The following is a 22,177-nucleotide window of genomic DNA, read 5'->3' on the forward strand; positions in this document are numbered from 1 at the left end:
TTTCTTTCTTAAAGTAGAGTTATGAGTAAGATCAACTATTGCTTGTTTTATTGCTTGTTTTATCAGTAATTTGATAATTTCTAGCCCTGAATATGCAAACCATATAAGAAAAGAACAAGGATCTAACAAGGATTTACTGTGATATTGCATTACTATTATGTCAGGTACTGTGACACAAGAGTTACTTTTATTGTCTGTTTAGTCCTCACAATAATCATGTAAGGTAGTATAATTAGCTTCAGTTTTTACATGAGAAATAGACTCAGAACAATTAAGTAACTGTTCAAGATTACACAGTCAAGAAAATAGCAGCATATAGATTTAAGTTCAGACTTTTTTGCCAACAAGGCCTTTAAAGGCACCTAGTAAATCCTCAATAAATAAATGCATAATAAATGAATGAAGGAATTGTTGTAATCACACTATCATCATAATGTTGATTTTTAAACAATCATAGAATTATAAAGTTGGGAAGGCCATAAGGTTATTACATAATCAGGTTTTTCGTTGTGTGTTTGCTTTACATATCTCTAACATATGGGGTTATACTGCCTTTCTTTACTTGACCATCTCTAGGGAAAAGATACATACCATCTCTTTACTCAGAGTGACTATAGAATAGTTTATTACTAGAAAGTTCTTTGAATTTCATTTCCATGAAATTTCTTCTTTTGAGCCTAGTTCTGCCCTCTGTTAACCATTCAGTCTTAATCCAATCCTTCTTCCATACATTATTCTTTCAAGTATTTGAAGATAACCTTACCTCTTTTATCTCTCAAGCTAAATATTCAAACATCTTCAGCTACTTCTCAATAATAACATAATAAATGTTTTTGAAATGAAAGAAACAATAAATAAATATAATATCCAGACTCCTCACTTTCTTATTCTCCCTTTTTAGAGTATAAGCTATCCGTGCTATATTTTAGGTACATATTAGGGCCATATTTCTGGAGGAAAATGAAATTATTTCCTTTGATGTACTCTTGTACCAAACAATTGTAACCCATATACAAAAATACTGTGTCTTATTTTCTGGCATAGAATAGTGCCCTCGATTCTGACATCTCAGGTTTGCATCAGGGTCCGACAAGCTGGAGTTCAACAGCAAGCCCGGTGCTTTTCTTCAGGGTTAAAGGCAAGACCTGGGCACTAGGGGATCAGCTCCAATTTAAGCAGGCTTAGTTTGTACTCTAATGTACGAAACTTGGGCTTACCTCAGCTAAAATGGAAGAAATAGCTGCTCAAAGCTAGTTTCTTTCACGCCCCACTGGCAAGGTAGTAATTGCACAAAGACCTTTTTATTATAAGTTGATTTTCTTGAGAAATGAATTCAGAAAAATCCTGTAAAGTGTTTATTTTTTGCTTGCCCTTTATTAACCCACATCTTAGGGCTTTCCCTAGAGAAAAACTGTTGGAAAATGAAACCTCTTAGACCCACACAGAAGCAGTTTTTGCACTGTGTCCCTGGCTATGAAGGGAATAGGGACAGGACAAGGCAAGTCAGTGCTAATTAAACAGGGTCATTAGCCAGTGTATGGAATTTTGCCTAAAGAGAAGATTTAGGAATTTATACAGGGAAGGGTTTGGGGTTAGAATTACTGGTAAAGGTTTGTATCTTAAATAAGATATAATGTAGCCTTTTTATACCAGTGAAAAGGCTAAATACCCAGTTTGAACTTAAAGATAATTTTTTGGGCATATCTTAGTTTTGGTCTTTAAATAAGAAAAGTCCTGTATTCAACCTATAAAACTGTGCCCTAAAGCCAGGACAAAACCTTCCTGTCATGCTGTCCTGGAATTCGGGCAGCATACGTAGAGTAAAGAAGGGAGCTAGGAAATTAAAATGTAATTTTCACAAGCGTGATTCTGTCATAGCTCTTATTTTCTTTATATGGAATACAAATACTGATATAGAGTAAAGATTTTTCTATTTTGCATTTTTGTGCTCTTTGATACATTTATTGAGGTCAAATGAAATTTGATATAGTAGGATTTATTATGAAATGCTCTCTGAATACAACTCCATAATTACTGAGCTACATGGTAGTGCATAAAGCTGTAAAACTGTTTAGCCAGACAAGCAATTTATATGTTACATCAAGGTGTGTATGGCAAAGAATATTACTTTAATTGGGAGCCAAGATGTAGTAGCCTTAAATCTGAAGAGCTATATGTTTAACATAATGCCGTGAGGCTTTGAAATAAGATACCTAAACTGGGGAGATGCAGCTTTTAGAATATATAACAATTAGACATTATTTTCTGACCATGGATACTAAATACTGTTTTTGAAAGAAAGCACAGAATGCAAAGCAGGTGAAAGGGCAAAACCTCTCAACATTGTACAGTACTAGAAAAGAGGCAAACTTATTTCTTCTAGTTCTTTGTTTAAAAGAAAAAATAAAAGGGAAAAAAGTCAAGAGAAAGGAAAACCATTAACCACAGTTTGGTGGAAGCAGCGACGAGGCAAATTCACAATGAAGTTACGTCTTCGGTGTGCTATTAGCATCTCAGAAAAGAGATTTGGTGGATTTTTACTGAATTTTCTCAGATTGCAGATTTGGAATGAGGTTAGAGGTGGGTGGCTGTGTGGGTACCAGCACACCACCAGGAGTGAAAAACAAATTCTTCTCGGCATACATTTGCTCCCTGTCTGATCATAGGCTCTCTTCTGTTTAGCAGGTTCAGGGTCACATGCCTCCGCTCATGATCCCAATTTTTCCACATGACCAGCGGACCCTGGCAGCAGCTGCTGCTGCCCAACAGGGATTCCTCTTCCCCCCTGGAATAACATACAAACCAGGTAAGTAGGGAGGGATTTAACATTCTTTTGGAAATGCTCAGATCTGCATGTTTTTGCTTAGTACTCCAACAAACACAGGAGCATGTGAGGGAACTATGAATAAAAATATCATAAAAGCTTATTTTAAAGTAAAATTAGAATTGGGAAGAGCGGGCATTGTAATAAACTAATTGGTTGCTAAAAACTTTTACTTTCTCTTCTTCCACTTGAATTTGTCTTGAATTCACAGGTAAGATACTACTTTCCCTGGGGACTACAATGTTTTTGTCAGCTCTCTCTCATACTTTTGCTGTGAATAATTGTTTTTTGGTTAAAGATCCTTTTCTCCTTGTGAGAACTGTTATACTCTGGGAAAGTGATCACATACAGTATAAAATGTTATTGTTTGTTGTCAGACTTCTCTTAGAAAAATAGTTAAAACTAGACTGATTTAATTAGCTTACCACTAATAGGTAAAATTGTTTTTGATTTTCATCTAAATAATGAAGTATTCAGTATTTTTTCATTCATTTTTAAACCTCAAAAAACAGGTCATGTAACCTTGCAGTGAAATATGTTTTAAGATGATTTAGCAAATGTTATGATTTTTCTTTTTTCCTCTGAGTTTACTGGACTCCTGGGGAATTCAATTAGGTTCATAATGGTTTGAAGCTTCTTTCAGAACCTCCTTGTAAACAGGGCTTTAAATGTTTAAAGATATGTTGCCAAAGGAATCCAATGTAAGAAGATAGTCAAGTAAATAAAAGTCAACCTTAATTTCATTTGTGCATTCTTTGTAAGTGACCTCAGCTCAGAAGTAGTGACCTTGTTATACTCATTAATAATTTCTGTGTCAAGTTCTTTTAACATATTAACCTGATTATATTAACCATCAAATCTGAGTACAACAAATCTGCGTGCAGCAGTTTCTTTGTGTATATGTTTTATAAAGTGAACAAAGGCATTTTAATATGCTTAAAGCAATAATAAAATATAAATCACTTTACTAAAATTCTGGAGAACCGAGCTTACTAAATAGCATAAAAACAAGCCTAGTGCATTTTAGCATCTGTTTTAATTGCTTGTTGCCATTGATTACTCTTTTGTATTTGATAGAGAACTTCCTTCTTTGTAAGAAAAGGTAGGATGTCTGTGGCAAAACACGAATGATTCAAGGAGTAGAGATGTTAATGAGATTGGCGAGTTTAAGGGCTGTCTGAAAATTCCTCACATATAAATGAATCAAACTCATTACCCAAAGGTTTTTGGATACCTGAGAGAAAATTATGTCATTCAAATTGTTAAAAATTCATTTTTCTGGAGCATGATTTTTAGAACAAGTTATACTTACCTATGAAATTGGCATATTTTTTTCAGAGAATTTTTTTTTTCAGTGCAGTGGTTCAGTCTTCCTGTGATCTCTATAAGTCATTCTAAACTACTTCTTCATTTCGACTTCCTTTGGAAGTAAACCAAGTTTACTGTTCTATTCTGAATTTGAGTTTGACACTCCTGTACCAGTCCCAGAAATATTTTAAATGAACTATATGTGGAAATTCTCTATTTGACTTCAGTGTTTTCAAAGTTAAATTTATGCACATTTCAAAATCAGGTATCCATCTTATTTTCTGTTAGACGTAGACATCTTGTAACTATATTACTTGCCTAATTTTGTTGAAACAATACTGCCACTTTTCATGGAGGAAGATATTGTTATATATATAGTGATTTTAGACCATTTTTCAAAAGTCTTCTCAAACAGCATTAATGGGATTATAATATGTAACTGAGAAAAACAGAAATTGTGACAATATTGTGCAGAAATTAGTTACTTCCATTGAACAAAGGACAGCTTAGAGTTAGTGTCCTGGGATAACAAAGCTGTATTTGATTATGTTGGTTAAACTCTGTTGGATAAGGCAGGACAATGGGTTTGGAGATGTAGGAAGAGTTTTAATTACAAGGAAGGTGGGTAAAAAAAAGTGTTTACTTTCGTGTGACTCCTAGATTATGTCAGACAATTTAATTAATCAGAACTCTAATTCTTTCAGTATTTTGGCTAACCTAGGCTTTATTACATATGGAAAATATGTAAAATTGATTAAAATTATATGTTCTTATGCTATTAGTAGAGAAATTGCATCCTCGGGAGACTTAATCTATGCAGTGTTTTTATCGTTCACATGAATTAGGTGAAGAGACTGCTATTGGACTGGAAACTGGACAAGTACAATACAACTTATTTTTGCCCCAAACTGAGCTATGGTAACTTCACTTGAAATGTATATGAGGGCTGGGCGTGATGGCGCATGCCTGTAATCCCAGCACTTTGGGAGGCTGAGAGGTGCGAGGATCACTCGAGCCCAGGAGTTCAAGACCAGCCTGGACAACATAGTGAGCCCTTGTCTCTAAAAAGATTAAAAAGTTAGTGAAGAATGGTGGTGTGCACCTGTAGTCCTAGCTACTCAGGAGGCTGATGTGGGAAGATTGCTTGAGCCCGGTAGGTTGAGGCAGCAGTGAGCCATGATTCTGCCACAGCACTCCAGTCTTAGCGGCAGAGTAAGACCCTATCTCAAAATAAAATAAAAGAAAAGAAAAAGAAAAATGTATGTGAGACAACAATGACTAAAGTTTTGAAAGAAAATATTGAATTGGTGGCATAAATTTATATTCTGGTTCCCTAAACAACAGGATGAACAAGTGCTACCTTGGTCTTTATAAATTAAAAAAAATAAATTTCCTTTTTTTTCCCCTTTCCATTTTCCCGTATCTGAAATGATTTCATGGTATTTCTGCCTTCAGCTGACTGAATAATTGTCTTGATTTCTAGAGAGCAAAGACTACCTTGGGGGGACGTTCACTGTTTGTTAAAGTTGACTGTTTCTGAATCCATGTGAAGACAGTGTAAGCAAATATATTTAGGGTTATAGGCCTTCACTCCCCACCCCATGATTTGAAATGTACCTATGGGCATTTCAGAGTCCCAGCATGTAGTAAACACTAGGCAAGCTCTCCCACCTCAGTGAGTTGCTGAGGGGGCATGTTGCCCACAGGGATTGTTCAGCTCCAGGACTGCATCTTTCAGATTGTTCTCTCTAGAAATAGCTTTATTGAGTTTTAATCCCTATTTTTTTTTTTTTTTTTTTTTTAGTATATTACAGGTTCTATAATTAGAGACACATTTCTTGATAGGAACTCATCATCAGAGCCCAGAACATAAACCACAGACTTTTGGTTGCTTTGCTCTTTCACATTGCGATACAGAGAGGTGCAGCAATCAAGAGTAAGAGATACGTTTGAGCACAAATGTTGGAGAAAATTAAAAGATAAAGCCTCTTTCACAGTTGCTGATGTGTATATCAGATCAAGATCAGCTTGCCTGAAAAGCAGAAATGATGAGTAGCCCCCTTCATACTTCAGACTTGACTTAGCTGACCCATTGCTTTATGTAGTTGGAATTTTTTATATGATTGCTGCTAGAAAGCACCCTTTAAGTTTCCTAAGAGGTCCTAGGAACAGGATGTCTGCCTGCTCCTGGGTCTTCCATTTACTCACTAGTTATAATATGATAATATATGATAATAATAACAGCTAAAGCTTACTGATTGGTTACTGTGCCAAATACTATGCTAAATATTTCACATCAATTATTTTGTTTCATCCTTACTTGAACATGTAATTTAATCTTGCTGAACCTCAAATTTTTGTCATCTAAGAAATGTGTCATGATTTGTTCACTACTCAATGTGGATGTGAAAATTAAATTTGGTAAAATATATAAAAGTTCTCTGAAAATGATAAAGCACTAAGATTGGGAGTAAAGTCTGATGGTGAAACTGAGTAAATTTAGCCCGTTAAACTACATCCTTATCCTTTGGAAATGCAGTCTAAAAGCTGAGTGTTAGACTGAGTCATAGTATCCCTCTGCTCAACGACCAAAAACAATTTTACAAGTATACCTAATACTTCTTTTTTATTGCAGTAAAATATATGTAATATAATATTTATTATTTTAGCCATTTGTAAGTATATAACTCAGTGGCATTAATATATTTTCAATATCATATAACCAACACCACAATCCATACCCAAAACTTTTTCATCATACCCAACAAAAATGCTGTAGCCATTAAATAACTCTCTCTATCCCTCTACCCTTAGTCTCTGGTAATCTCTATTCTATTATCTTTCTCTGTGAATTTCCCTATTGTAGGTACTTCATATAATTGGAATAATACAATATTTATCTATCTATATCTGGCTTATTTCAGTAAGCATAGCATTTCAAGGTCCATCCATATTGTAGCATATGTTAAAATATAATTTTATTGCTGAATAATATTCCATTGTGTATATATACCATATTTTGTTTATCTGTTCATCTGTTGATAGGCACTTAGTTTGTTTCTACCTTTTGGCTATTATGAATAATACTTCTATGAACATGGTTATAGAAATGTTTGTTAGAGTCCCCACTTTCAGTCCCTTCGGATATATACCTGTGAGTTGAATTAATGGATCACATGAAGTTCTATGGCTACTGTTTTCCACAGTAGCCATGCCATTTTATATTCCCACCAGAAATGTAAGGGGATTCCAATGTCTTCACATTCTTGCTAACACTTGTTATTTTCAATTAAATTTTTTTATTATTATCCCAGTAGGTGTGAAGTGGTATCTCATTGCGGTTTTGATTTACATTTGCTTAATGATTGATGATGCTGATCATCTTTTCATGTGCTTATTGGCCATTTGGATATCTCCTGTGGAAAACTGTCTATTTAAGTAGTTTGCCCATTTTTGAGTTGGGATTTTTGTTGTTGTTGAGTTTCAGTTCTTTGTGTACTGTGGATATTAATACCTTATCAGATACATGATTTGCAAAGATTTTCTCCCATTCTGTAATTTGTCTTTTGGCATTCTTAATAGTATCTTTAATACACTAAAGTTCTTAATTTTGATAGAGTCCAATTTATCCATTTTTCCCATTGGTGCCTGTGGTTTTGATGTTATATCAATGAAATCATTGCCAAATTCAATGTCATAAAGATTTATCACTATGTTTTCTTCCAAGGGTTTTATTTTTTTAGCTTCTAAGTTTATGTCTTTGATCCATGTCTTTGATCCATTTGAGTTGACTTTTGTATATTGTGTAAGGTGGAACCTTTTTCTGTTGTTTTACATCTTTTGCACGTGGATGTCCAATTTTCCCCACACCATTTGTTGATAAGACTATCCCTTCCCCCGTTCAATGGTTTTTGCACCTTTGTCAAAAATCAATTGACTATATATGTAAAGGTTTTAATTTTGAGCTTTCTATTATATTTCATTGGTAGATATATATATACACACACAGATATATATGCATATCTCTTTCTCTCTCTCTCCTTATGCCAGTACCATCCTGTTTTAATTGCTGTAGCTTTGTGGTAAAATATGAACTGTGAGCTTTCCAACTTTCTTCTTCTTTTTCAAGATTGTTTTAGTTATTAGGACCTCTTGTAATTCCATATTAATTTGTGAATTGGCTTTTCCATTTCTGTGAAATAAGTTGTTGTAATTTTGATAGGGATTGCTTTGAATCTGCAGGTTGCTTTGGGTAGTATTGCCATCTTAACAGTGTTAAATCTTCCTACCCATGAGCACAGATGCTTTTCCATTTATTTATGTCATCTTTAATTTCTTTCAAAAATGTTTTATAGTTTTCAATGTACAAATCTTTCACCTCCTTGGTTAGATTTATCCATAAGTGTTTAGTTCTTTTTAATACTTTTGTAAATGAAATTGTTTTCTTAATTTTCTTTTGGGTTGTTTGTTGCTGATGTTTAGAAACACAGCTGATATTTGTGTGTTAAGCTTATACTCTGCAACTTTGCTGAATTTATTAACTCTGGTAGCTTTCTCAGGGATTCTTTGGGATTTTCTATATATAGGACTGTGTCATTTGCAAATACAAATAGTTTTACCTCTCCCTTACCAATTTGGATACATTTTATTTCTTTTTCTTGTCTAATAGCAGTGGCTAGCACTTCCACTAAAGGTTGAATAGCAGCAGTGAAAGTGAGCATTATTGTCTTGTTCTGGATCTTAAGGGGAAAGCTTTCAGTCTTTCACCCTTGAATATGATGTTAGTTGTGGATGTTTGTTTGTTTGTTTGTTTGTTTAACAAGCAGGGTCTAGCTCTGTTGTCCAGGCTGGAATTAAGAGGTATGATCATAGTTCACTGAGGCTTTGAACTCCTGGGTTCAAGCAATCTTTCTACCTCAGCCTCCCAAGTAGCTGGGACTATAGGCACGTGCCACCACACTTGGCCAGCTGTAGGCTTTTTATAAATAGGTTTCATCATGCCAAGGTCTTTTTCCTCTATTACTAGTTTTCTAAGAATTTTTATGATGGAATATTAGATTTTTGTCAGATGCCTATTCTGTGTCAATTGAGATGATCATGTTGGTTTTTTTCCCCTTTGTTCTGTTAATGTAATGCTTGACACTGATTTGATCCCTTGCATTCTTGGGATAAATTCCACTTTGCCTTGGTAAGTAATTCTTTTAATATGCCATTGGATTTGTTTTGCTAATACTTTGTTGAGGATTTTTATATCTATATTTATATGGGATAGTGGACTGTAACTTTCTTTTCCTGTGATATCCTTATCTGGTTTTGGTATCAAGATAATGTTAGCCTTATAAAATGAATTAGAAGTGTTCCTTCCTCTTCATTTTTTTTTGTAAGAGTTTGATAAGGATTGGTATTAATTTTTCTTTAAACATTTGGCAGAATCCGTTGGTAAAGCCATCTAGGTCAGGGCATTTCCTCATTGAGCGGTCTTTGATTATTGATTCACTGTCTGTACTTGTTATAGGTCTGTTGAGGTTTCCTATTGCTTCTTGAGTTGGGTAATTTGCATGTTTTAAGGAATTTGTCCATTTCTTCTAGGTGTTGAATTGGTTAATGTATAATTATTATGACTGTGTAATTATTCAGGGCTTCTTTTTAATTTCTTTGTTTTAGTTAGCATTTATTGAGCACCATTTATTTTCCAAGATACTCCCCAACCTGTGTATGTGTGTGTGTGTAATCTCATTTAATTTTCATAACAACTCTTAGATATAAGTGGTAACAAATGATATCATCTCTGTTTTATTAAAAGAAAATAAGAAATTGATACTCAAAAAAGCTAACTTTTCCAAGAGTTCCACATCTAGAAATAGTGGAGATAGAATTCAGACTGAAGTTCTCTGATATGATACTTCACACTCTTGGGGCCTTTGTCTCAAGAAAATCTGATCTTAAGAAAATCTGATCTTTTGTGGTGAATAAAATTTGTTTTTTACATGTGGTGCTATGCAAACAAAATCTTGTAAAGCCACTCATTTCTGTCTCTTCCAGAGTATTTCAAAGCAGAGATATGAACTGCTATTGTAATACTTGATTATTTAAATATAGATCTACTTAGAATCAAAGCATTACTGAGGTTCTTCAGAAAAGCACCCTAATTTTTAAATCAGAGTGTTGGGGTCCAGGAAGAAAATATGTTCGGCTGTGTAAGCTAACCTAGTTTTTTAAAGGTCAATAATTTTAACTGTGTTCTCCTCTGTACATGAAGGCTATATCACTGATGAGCTGTCATGAAGGCATGAACTTTGAAGGTTTATTTTTTTATTTTTTATTTTTATTGTGTTATTTTTATTTTTTTTCATTTTTAAAATTTCAATAGTGGTGATTTCTGAGAGTTTGGTGCACCCATCACCCAAGCAGTGTACACTGTACCCAATGTGTAGTCTGTTATACCTCGCCATCCCCCAGCCTTTCCCCCAATCCCCAAAGTTCAATGTATCATTCTTATGCCTTTGCATTCCTCATTGCTTAACTTTCACATGTGAGTGAGAATACGATGTTTGGTTTTCCATTTCTGAGTTACTACACTTAGAATAATAGTCTCCACTTCCATCCAGGTTTCTGTGAATGCCGTTATTTCATTCCCTTTTATGGCTGAGTACTATTCCATGGTGTGTGTGTGTGTGTATATATATATATATATATATATGTATATATATATTCCATGGTGTGTGTGTGTGTGTGTGTGTGTGTGTGTGTGTGTGTATATAAAATATCCATGTGTTAATTGATGAGCATTTGGGCTGCTTCCATATTTTTGCAATTGTAAAAATTTTGCTGCTATAAGCATGCATGTGCAAGTATCTTTTTCATGTAATGACTTCTTTTCCTCTGGGTAGATACCTAGTAGTGGGATTGCTGGATCAAACAGTAGGTCTACTTTTAGTTCTTTAAGGACTCTTCACTGTCTTTTTCATAGTGTTTGTACTAGTTTACATTCCCACCAACAGTGTAAAAGTGTTCCCTTTTCACCACATCCATGCCAATATCATTATTTATTGATTTTTTTTTTTAGTATGACCATTCTTGTAGGAGTGAGGTGTTATTGCATTGTGGTTTTGATTTGCACTTCCCTGACAATTAGTGATGCTGAGCGTTTTTTAAAGTATGATCATTGGCCATTTGTTTATCTTCCTTTGAGAATTGTCTATTCATGTCCTTAACCCACTTTTTAATGGGATTTTTTTTGTTTTTGTTTTGTTTTGTTGTTTTTTTGTTTGTTTGTTTTTGCTGATTTGTTTGAGTTCTTTGTAGATTCTGGATATTAGTTCTTTGTTGGATATGTAGATTGTGAAGATTCTCTCCCACTCTGTCGGTTGTCTGTTAACTCTGCTGATTATTTCTTTTGTTATGCAGAAGCTTTTTAGTTCAATTAAGTCGCATCTATTTATCTTTGCTTTTGTTGCATTTGCTTTTGGGTTCTTGGTCATGAATTCTTTGCCTACGTCAATGTCTAGAAGGGTTTTTTCCAATGTTATCTTCTAGAATCTTTATGATTTCAGGTCTTATATTTAAGTATTTGATCCATCTTGAGCTGAATTTTTTATAAGGTGAGAGATGGGGATCCAGATTCATTCTTCTACATATGGCTTGCCAATTATCCCAGCATCATTTGTTGAATTGGGTGTCTTTCCCCATTTTATGTTTTTGTCTGCTTTGTTGAAGATCAGTTGGCTGTAAGTATTTGGCTTTATTTCTGGGTTCTCTATTCTGTTCCGTTGGTCTTTGTGCCTATTTTCACACCAGTACCATGCTGTTTTGGTGACTATGGCCTTATAGTATAGTTTGCAGTCAAGTAATGTGATGCCTCCAGATTTGTTCTTTTTGCTTAGTCTGTCTTTGGCTATGCAGGCTCGTTTTGGCTTCATATATATTTTAGGATTCTTTTTACTAGTTCTTTGAAGAATGATGGTGGTATTTTTATGGGAACCACATTGAATTTGTAGATTGCTTTTGGCAGTATAGTCATTTTTAAAATATTGATCCTACCCAATCATGAGCATGGAATGTTTCCATTTGTTTATATCATCTATGATTTCTTTCAGCAGTGTTTTGTAGTTTTCCTTGTAGAGTTCTTTCACATCTTTGGTTAGGTATATTCCTAAGTATTTTATTTTATTTTATTGCAGCTATTGTGAAAGGGGTTGAATTCTTGATTTGATTCTCAGCTTGGTCACTATTGGTGTATAGCAGAGCTACTAAGTTGTGTACATTAATTTTGTATCCTGAAACTTTGCTGAATTCATTTACCAGTTATAGGAGCTTTTTGGATGAGTCTTTAGGATTTCCTAGGTATACAATCATATCATGAGCAAACAGCGACACTTTGACTTCCTCTTTACCGATTTGGAGCCCCTATTTTCTTTCTGTTGTCTGATTGCTCTTCCTAGGACTTCCAATACTATGTTGAATGGAAGTGGTTAAAGTGGGCATCCTTGTCCTGTTCCAGTTCTTAGGGAGAATGCTTTCAACTCTTCCTCATTCACTATAATGTTCGCTGTGGGTTTGTTGTAGATGGCTTTTATTACTTTAAGGTATGTCCTTTCTGTGCTAATTTTGCTAAGGGTTTTAATCACCAAGGGATGTTGGGATTTTGTTAAATGCTTTTTCTGCATCTGTTGAGATGATCATGTGAGTTTTGTTTTTAAATTCTGTTTATGTGGTGTATCATGTTTATTCATTTACATATGTTAAGCCATCCCTGCATCCCTAGTATGAAACTGAAGATTTTTAAAATCGATTTTATGTAATGGGGATGAATTTACATGAGTTCATTCACACTCACTTATTTAATTGCCATTGTGACAAATTCCACAGATTTTCAGATGATTGGTTAAGGGTTTGGATGCAACTGTGAAATAAGTGAAAAAAGTAAGGTTGAGCCTTGATTCTTAGCTTTCTTAAAGGTAGAAAAACACTGCAGATGATCTTAGAAGAAATTCTGAGGTCAAGACTCTTTTCATCATTGATCTATGATGAGTACAGAAGGAGAAATTTAGCAGGAGAAATAACAACATAGTGATCTCAGCAATATATATTATAATCCTTGCTAATTTGTTCATTTGTCCTCAGGACAAATTGAAACTTTTGTTTTATTTTTAGAATTCTAAATGTGTCACCTATTACCTGCTAACATTTACTGCAGTGTGGTTTCGCATAAAGACAAATTCAGATTTATGGCATTCCCTCGGAGTATAGAGGAATTGTAATATTTTGCTATACCAAATGCATGCATCCAGGCAAGATCTATGTTAAGTGGTATGTTCAAGTTTCCAACAGTGGTTGTGATTCAAATGTGTTCATATTATAACAAGAATGGCTATAGCTCATAAAGGCGGGCTCTACAGTTGTTTGGCAATTTATTATCATTTATGTTGCTAGCACATAATAATTTTTGAGTTAGTTAGGGATGTGTAACATATTTTTCTTCTGTTTTGGAGGCTGGGAAATGAGGTATGAGACTGAATTCCTACTTTGGGGCAGTTATTGAAGAATCTTTTGAGTCCTGTCTTCTAGTTCTGTTTTTTTTTTTTTTGTTTCTTTTATTGTTGTTTTTTTTTGTTTTTGTTTTTGTTTTTCCTCTCTCTACTCCTTCCAAACTTTCTAAATCATTTCTTCAATGTGTTAATGTCTGAAGTTACTATCTCAGGATACTGCAACTATCCAAGTCCTTTGTCTTTCTGAAGAATGAAAGTAAATTGACAGACTTTTACTCATGGGATTTTTGGCTATTTTTAAAAGGTAGACTTTATATCTGAATTATTCAAATTAAAAGTATTCTTGCAGGAGGTAGCCTGAATCTAATGGGTTGTAGGTTCTTAGTACAAACACCCCTTCTCCTGCCATTAAGTTTTACTAATTTTCTGCTTCATGTCAGTTTCTATGAAAATTTAAGAATTTATTTTCTCTCATTTAGGGACTCTTGCTGTTTTGATTCCAAAGGAATGCTGCCTATTCTGACAAGTGAAACTAATGTTAAGCAAATTTTCCATAAGTTTTAAATACTACTTTGTCTTTGTTCTGTACTCTTAAGATAAAAGCCATCAGTTGAAATATTTACAAAGCTGGAAAACTGGATTTACAGAATGGACATTATTTTTCAAATTGGTTTTTGAAAGTTGTCTTCTTACACTAGAGGTAGCAAGGGCCAGATTACAGTAGGACATAAAGCCAACCAGTTTCAACAAGCTTCCCCTTCCATGTTCAAATTTTAAAAGAATGGGTCCTCATGAAAGCATTTCAAATCCAGAGACAAATTTGAAAAAAATTGCTACAACATGTTGACTGATTCCTTGCCAAGTCAGGCGCTGAGAACTTTTTCTTGATTGACTTACACAGAGAATTAGAGCCGCATAGGGGAAACGTGTAACTTTGTTATTAAAAAATCTAAACTTTACAATACCCTTAAATCCCCCTCCCTCTTAAATTTTTCTTTTCTACTTGTAATCCCCCTCTTCTTCTGCTTCATCTTTTACCCCTCCTGCCTTTTCCTTGTTCTCTTTTTTCTAATCATTCTGTTATATACTCTGTTGCTCTAATGTATTCATTTTTACTTTTAATGTTGAAACAATGATATGTTATGGAGAAATAGCTTTCTAAAGATTATATTCAGATATACAGATTCAAAGAAGGATAAAAGTTAAAAATGTTTTTAAAATATGCCTGTCAGCAGTGGAAAGAAAGCTGTTTGTAGCCAGCAGGTGAGCTGGAAAGTACTATAGGGTGTGGTAGAGATAGTAATAAATTAACTGGCAAGCCAAAAACTGTAAAAAAAAAAAAAAAAAAAAAAAAAAAAAAAAAGCTATTTCATAGCATAGAAGCATGACAGCTATGAAAAAAGGTGTGCCCCAGGGAATTCTTTTAGAGTTTGATTTTTTTTTAAATATGTTTGACATGAAAAATGTTTTATTACAAATAAAGCAACTGGTATTAAACTTACAGGGAGGGTGGTTGTGGTTTAGAGTTAGTATGAATAATGCATGATATTTAAAGAAAGAACGGCTCTAAAATGTTCCAGGAGGCAGTCCATGTCAATGGTTAGAATGGTGATTTTTTCCCCCTATTTTTGAAGCATCATTAATTCAGCATCGTTTTGTGATTTTTTAAAACTTGTATCTACCAAAGAATTACTATTTGACTTAGATTAGGATATTCTTCCTTCAGATAATTTAGTTTAAATATCAAGAAGATCAGTAGAATTATTTAAGCATAAAGTGACAGTCATTTACTATAAAAAATAATTTGGCCTAGTTATCTTTCTTAAAAAGCCCATATAGTACTGCAAACCAAAATCAACCTCATGGAAGGAGAAAAACAAGATCAGATATTTTGAACATTACTCCGTAGGAGACCAGCACAATATAATGTTAGTGAATGCATTGTAGCAGCGCTCCATATGCAATCAGAAGCCAATTGTTACTGGACTGTGTACAAGCACACACTGTGCTCAATGGTCTGATGAGGTATTATGGATATGATGCAAAGAGACTGTGTAGATTAGAAGCTAACAATTTGTTAAAAGTGAAAGCAACTTAACATTTACATTGGGCCAGCTGAGTAGCATTTCATATGGCAAGCAGGATGAGTTCCCAGGAACCAGAGTCACCAGGAAAGCTCCAGGTGTTAGTGTCCATACCCCCTACCCCCAAAAAAAGTTTTCTTGCTTTCCAGTTGACTACCTTTACTGAGATTCTTTCTAGTCTGTCTATTCATTATTACATTCAGCTTTCAGTGTGGAAAGTTCATGCAAAACAGCATGATTATTATAAATGTCAAAAATGTGTGGAGGAACAGGCTATTAAAATATAGCCTAGAGATAGTACATAACACTGACTTTAAATAAGTAGCTGAAGCCAAAGTGATACTCCATTAAATCACTGATATTGTGAAATTTATCCACACATACTAATTTTTATTTCAGTTACCACCATCATGATATGTTCCTCCTTACTTTATTTTAGCTCTTCAGGTTACTGCACACAGTTCTTAGGTCACAGAAGGTACTTCCATGTCCCTTTTTAGGAATGATCTGGAGTTAGAAACACATTAAGATATGGCATTCATCTTTGCTGAACCATACTCAATCTTTACCAGGCGTTTAGTACAGATATTCCATGTAAAATGTGTGGTTATTTAATCAAAGCATCATCAAAATATGTCTGATAAGTGCTTAGTATGCATGATTCTTTACTGGGATCCACCAGTTCAGTACCAGAGGTTAATCCAGACAAACATGGTTTCTACACTTAGGGGGATACCAGACATTTCACAGAATACTGGAAGATAAGATTAGCTGTCCTCTTGGTCCTATCATATTGAAGAGGTTGTGTTTTTTAATTTTTAAACTTTTTTAATAAATAAAGTTTAGAATTATGAGCAGTCAATAGCTCAGAGCCCTTTTTGGACTCTAATACTCTGCCTTGCCTACCAAGCCAAAACTTTTTGTTGTTCTAATATAAAAGCCTCAATGCTTTCCCAGTGTATTGAGTGTCAGCCTGGCTTTAAGATATTTTTTTTACTCTTAAAAAATGATGTATTACAAGATTCGTAATGGAGTGAACATGCTTGAATTGCACATTTAATTTTTTTAACATCACATTCATGTTTTGCCAGTTTGCCTACCAGCTATCTGTTAACAAAAAGTTCCAAGGCAGCACTGCAAGTCTGTGCCCAACTAAGCCTTTTGTTTCTGCAGATGTTTGGGCTTAGAGCAATGTTGTAAAGCTCAGGCAATCCAAGGACCATGTTTGTACTTGTCTGCCGCAATTCCCTGTGCATTGTCTAAACCTGTATGCATTGTTCTTTCCGACAGGTGATAACTACCCCGTACAGTTCATTCCATCAACAATGGCAGCTGCTGCTGCTTCTGGACTCAGCCCTTTACAGCTCCAGGTAAGTGCCAGAAGAAAAAAATGTGGGATATGAGCCAGTACTTTAGTGGAAAACTGCTAACCAGCTGTATGCTAAATAATGACCTGAATGTTAAATAATTTTTTAAGCATAGCCCAGAAGGATTAACACCTTATGTGCTTACCATAATGCAAATAGAAGAGAAAACTGCCAGTTTCAATATTTTTAAAGGAAAAAAATCACATTATGACTTAATACTATGTATTCTCTATCAGATGAGTGAATAGTTTTACAATTTCAATGGCTAGTTGTTACTGCATACACGTTAGGTTTTTCCTTGTCAGTTTTTCATCTGTGTCTCCACTTATGTCCAGATTAGCTTTTACATATAAAAATTGAAACAAAAAATGATGTTGGATATTTTCTCCTTCTTGTAGCTCATAAAATAAGGGATTGTTATTCTCAAATTACATGATAATTATTTTGTAAATTGTGAATGCATTGCTCCTTAATATGTGTATCCTCATCCTTTCTAGGGTCAAAAGTCAGGGCATGGTGTCTTATAAATTTTGCATTGGTGTTTCTTATTTATAAAGCTAAACTTGGGGGGAAAGTGTTTTGGAAACTGATTGAAAAATCATTTACACCTTATCTTCTTCACAGTAAAGTGAGTTTGGAATAGGAATAGGTCGTCATTATACCCTTCTACTACTACCACTTGAATGGGAGGTTGACTTGGAATATGAATGTTTATTTGTATTAATAAAAACAAAAAGCTGAGATCATTAAAATAAGTCAAACATTCAGTATATGGATATTTAGAGAATATAAGATAATCAACAACTTGATTTCAATATAGTAGAAAGTTTTATTAAAGATAGTTTTCATTCGTAAAATATACTGTAATTATTTTTGAGTTTTCTTAAATAATCTACAAAATAGCATCTGGTGAAGCATTTTTATTTTCGTGTTGCTAATCTCTATGTGACTTGAACATAAAAAGTGTACAACTATTGTCCCATGAAAAAACATCATTTTGAATGTTTCCAATTGGATCTGCAAATAAAGAATTTTTGCAACACTTTCAGAAATTTTGTCATGAGTCATGATCCAGGAAGTCATAAAGATGTAACCCATTAAGGGCTGTGTAGCAGAGCTAGAAATTTTGCCTAAGAGTAGCAGCAACCTCACCTCTCTTGCAAACCTTCACCTTTCACACTACTAATACTGAAACCTACTATAGTTGGTGCAAGTCTAAAAAGAACCCTCACTATTATAAACCTAATTTATTTCTTCTTTTCCTATAGCTGTGCTATTGAGTATCTTCTTGAGTCAGAGGCAGAAACAAGAAATCAGTGCCACTGTTTGATACTATAACCAAATTTCTGTAAAAAAAAAGAAACTGAGTCTTAAACTTTCTACTTTCTATTTTTTGATGTGGTCAATACCCTGGATTTAGAAACATGTATTCTGTTTCATGAGTTCTGACAGTATGTTTTGTCTTTTTTTTTTTTTTTTCTGAATATGCTACTAAACAGAAGGGTCATGTCTCCCACCCACAAATTAACCCAAGGCTAAAGGGCCTAAGTGACCGTTTTGGCAGGAATTTGGACACCTTTGAACATGGTGGTGGCCACTCTTACAACCACAAACAAATTGAGGTATGAATGCTTCCATTGGTGCTTCGTTGGGCTGGGGACTGGATTGTTCAGTCATACTCTAGGCTTTAAAAAAAAAAAAAATGTGGCAAACACTCAACCTAAACACTAAACTTAATCTTTCCCTTTTTCTCATTCCTAAGGAGGCTCTTGTTTTGCTCGTTTTCTTTCAGAGAATAAAGCAAATCCCAAAGCAATGCCCCTGAATTAAGGTTGTTCTTTGCCATATCTATTCAGGCAAAAGCTTTACATTTTAAGTGTCTTCAAAACCATCTTTCTCTCCTCACTCTTTTATCTTTTCTTATGTATAGTGTTGTATAGTATTTTTTAAAAATACTTAAACATTAAAAAATTATTTGACTGTAGAATAACTCTATAAATTTGATCAAATATAATTCTGCTTGTATAGATAAAACAGCTGAGGTTTGGAGAGGTCAAGTTATTTAACCAAGGCTATAAAATATTCATTGAGTCAAGGTTATTGCCCAGGATTTCTAATTCTACATACTCCGTTTTCTCAGAATGAAGTAGGGGTGGGTGCCTGGGCCTGGATGGTTGCTTTTTCCCAGACAAACTTCTGCAGTATTCTTTTCACATTTCACCTTCCAGTAGAGTCCTTTGTTGTTTTGTTGGGATATTCTTACCACTTGAGAGAAGATGGCTTATGAAAACCAAGACCTTTTCTTCTACAGGAACCCAGTCCTCCTCTCTTCAATTTCATGCTTAATTCCCTTTTCTGCATCACTGGGGTCCCTCACTGGGACTATCATATTGGAGAATTTCCAGCTACCTGTTGAATTTTTAAAAAGTGGATACAGTCTACCTCAAACTGAAACACACTTTAATTCTCTGGGTTAGATATAATAGAAAATTTTATATTCTAACCTAGGATGGGAAACTCAATCCAAAAATGAAAATAATTGCATCTAGCAAGATGTACATTTAGATTTTGATGGCCCTGCTGGTCTGTATAGCTCAAACACTATGTAGTCAATAAAAGGTCCCTTTGACATTACCTTTTCTGCTGCTTGTGAATTTACCTTTTTGAAAAATGATAGGGAATGATTACTCCTAAGAAGAAGGAAGAGACAAGACCAAAGACCCCCTTGGAAGTAGCCTAAGGTAGAATTCCAGAGCTTGTTAACTGCCTCCCTCTTTTCTTTTGCTTTGACATAAGAGGTAGACAGGGGTTTCCACTCAGATATAATTAGACACAGACTATCAGAGTATCTCCTGTCTTCTATATAGGCAAAAGAAATTTCTAAGGCTGTCTTTTGGCTGTAGAGTGAGTACCACATTTCTAGGCATTCTGACAATCTACTATGCCTAGGAGAGCTAAAAAGAGATGACTGGACATTAGGAACAAGTTTATATGTGTGATGACAATTAGCAAGCTTATCTACTTAGGACAGTGATCTTGAGAAGCTTTTAAATGCCTGGAAGAATGAGAAATCAGGTAGCCTTGGCTCAAACTGAAGACTTCCTGTCCTGCTGGACTTTTCTGTTTCCTCTCCTGGTGGACTTTTCTTTCTCTCCTGTTGGACTTTCCTGTTGGACTTTTTTGTTGGATTTTCTGTTGAGGTGTTGTGTTCTATCCCATCAATCTTCCCTTAGCCAGGTTTCTACCCAGTCTTTTCTTTTGCTTAATTTTTCACTTAGATCGGCTTCTTTCCCACCCCCCACTCCCAACCCCCACACCATCACTGATCCCTGATGTATCAAATCTGGCTTCTGTTGGGTTTCTGGAAACCATGATGTCATACCTATGAGTGCCAGAGCTGTGTAGTGCCCTAGTGATGCTGATCTAGAAGCACAACATATGTCACGTGTCTGTCACTTTAATTAGGCTAAACAAGGAAACTATTAATTCAAGAGCCTTCATAGCTTTGCAGTTTAAATTTGGATGCTTTGATAGTTTCCTCAGTTTTTATTTACTCTTGCTGTGTTCTATTGCCTCCTATTTTTGCAGCTTTTTCCTGCATGTCAGGAAACCTTTGATCTATTTGCTTATGTGGACACTGGTTAGAAAAGATTAACCTTGTTTAAAAGGCAGGTTTCCCAAACTTTCCTAGTATGAGTGTAGCATGTTTATTGGGACTTCCGTGAATAGCATAGTAGACACCCATATCTAAGCTGCTAGATAGTAACATTTTAAATCTTGAGCAAGGGTAGAGGGATATTTTAATAATATATCGGTTTATTGCTATTAAAATCTGCTTTCTTTTCTAGCTAGGGTCTTCTCCCCTCCTTTGACAAGCTAAAATGTCACAGTTCTGTCAACAAACATGATCATGATAAAGTATTGCTACTTAGAAAACATTACAACAATATTAACTGGTTTTATTTCTAAACAGAGATTCTTAGGAGGAAAAGCTTTTAACACATATACACCCCCACCCCACTGCATGCGTTACTCAGAACTGGTGCTCTCTACTTCATGTTACAGTTAATTTGTCCTTCAAAGGTTGTCATTTCTAAAATTAATTAGGCTGGGTAAATCTTAACAACATTTGGTATATATTAAGTATACCCTGAAATTGTGTTACCAAGTAGAGACAAGTTATTTAAAATGGAAAGACTCTCCTTATATTAGCATATGCCATTACTTTCTTTCTTTAAAATAAGGAAGATTCCGTAAAGATCATTTTTTAAAATACTACTGTGCTGTTCTAAGGCTTGGTTTTCTCTGCCTCAGGGGCACAATATTAGGAGAAAGAAGGCCAAAGAGTGCTATTTTTAGTTGAACAGTTCAGCAGATGCAAGCATGAATACTCATATATCTGAAGGTTGAGGGGTTTGAACCATTAATTGTGATAATGTATTTAACCCTGGGAACAATCAGAAACTGCAACTCTAAGGTTACAATGCTTTTGACCTTTAGAGAACAGAGGGCACTTGCTACAGTAAACAATATATTATGTTGCTGCTTATTCCAATTCTCTCACCCATATAAATTTCAGGACCAGTTGCCATTTGCTTTCTTCAGCTATGTTAGAATTGGTCCTTAAGTAAGTCAAAAAGAATGTTAGGGAAAGGGAACCAGTATAATGAGGCAGTCATGTAAATTTAGCCTTTAAATAGCAATGATGTTACATTGTTTCTAAAGAAATATTGTCGTGGGAACTAAGCTCTGGATGACTTTTTTTTTTAATGAAAAAGGGGCTTCAGTGTATTTATTCATTTATATGGTTACTTTCAATATGATAGATCCTTAATTTTGTTTCATTTTGTTTTGTTTTTAATGGGGAGTAGTGTTGCCTCATAGTTGTAGCTTACATTAAACAAAATCTGGTACCATATGCAAAGTGATCCACCTGCCTCATGCCTTCTTATTAAATGATGCATGCTTCTCTTTAGCAAATACAGCAGTTAAATATCACACAGCTTAAGAATTTCTAATTAAAATATCTCCATGTGTCAGCGTATTGGTAATGTATTATTTTAATCCATTTATTTTGTTTATGAAACAGTGACATATGTTTAGATT

At 34.6% G+C, this 22,177-nt stretch overlaps 1 protein-coding gene across 38 annotated transcripts in view; it reads left to right on the forward strand.

The window, feature by feature from the left end:
• Positions 1-22,177, forward strand: part of LOC105486943 (SRY-box transcription factor 6) — an 806,217-nt gene that overhangs the window by 654,612 nt on the left and 129,428 nt on the right. For 23 of the 38 annotated variants that reach the window (XM_024794517.2, XM_071075039.1, XM_071075037.1 and 20 more), the window contains 3 exons: positions 2,683-2,806; positions 16,995-17,074; positions 18,571-18,693. In XM_024794517.2, coding sequence (XP_024650285.2) covers positions 2,683-2,806; positions 16,995-17,074; positions 18,571-18,693 — 327 coding nt within the window. The remainder of the gene's footprint in view (positions 1-2,682; positions 2,807-16,994; positions 17,075-18,570; positions 18,694-22,177) is intronic. The other 15 variants (XM_024794539.2, XM_024794537.2, XM_071075048.1 and 12 more) reach the window with 3 other exon arrangements.

The sequence above is a fragment of the Macaca nemestrina genome, chromosome 12, assembly GCF_043159975.1.
Source record: "Macaca nemestrina isolate mMacNem1 chromosome 12, mMacNem.hap1, whole genome shotgun sequence".
NCBI lineage: Eukaryota > Metazoa > Chordata > Mammalia > Primates > Cercopithecidae > Macaca > Macaca nemestrina.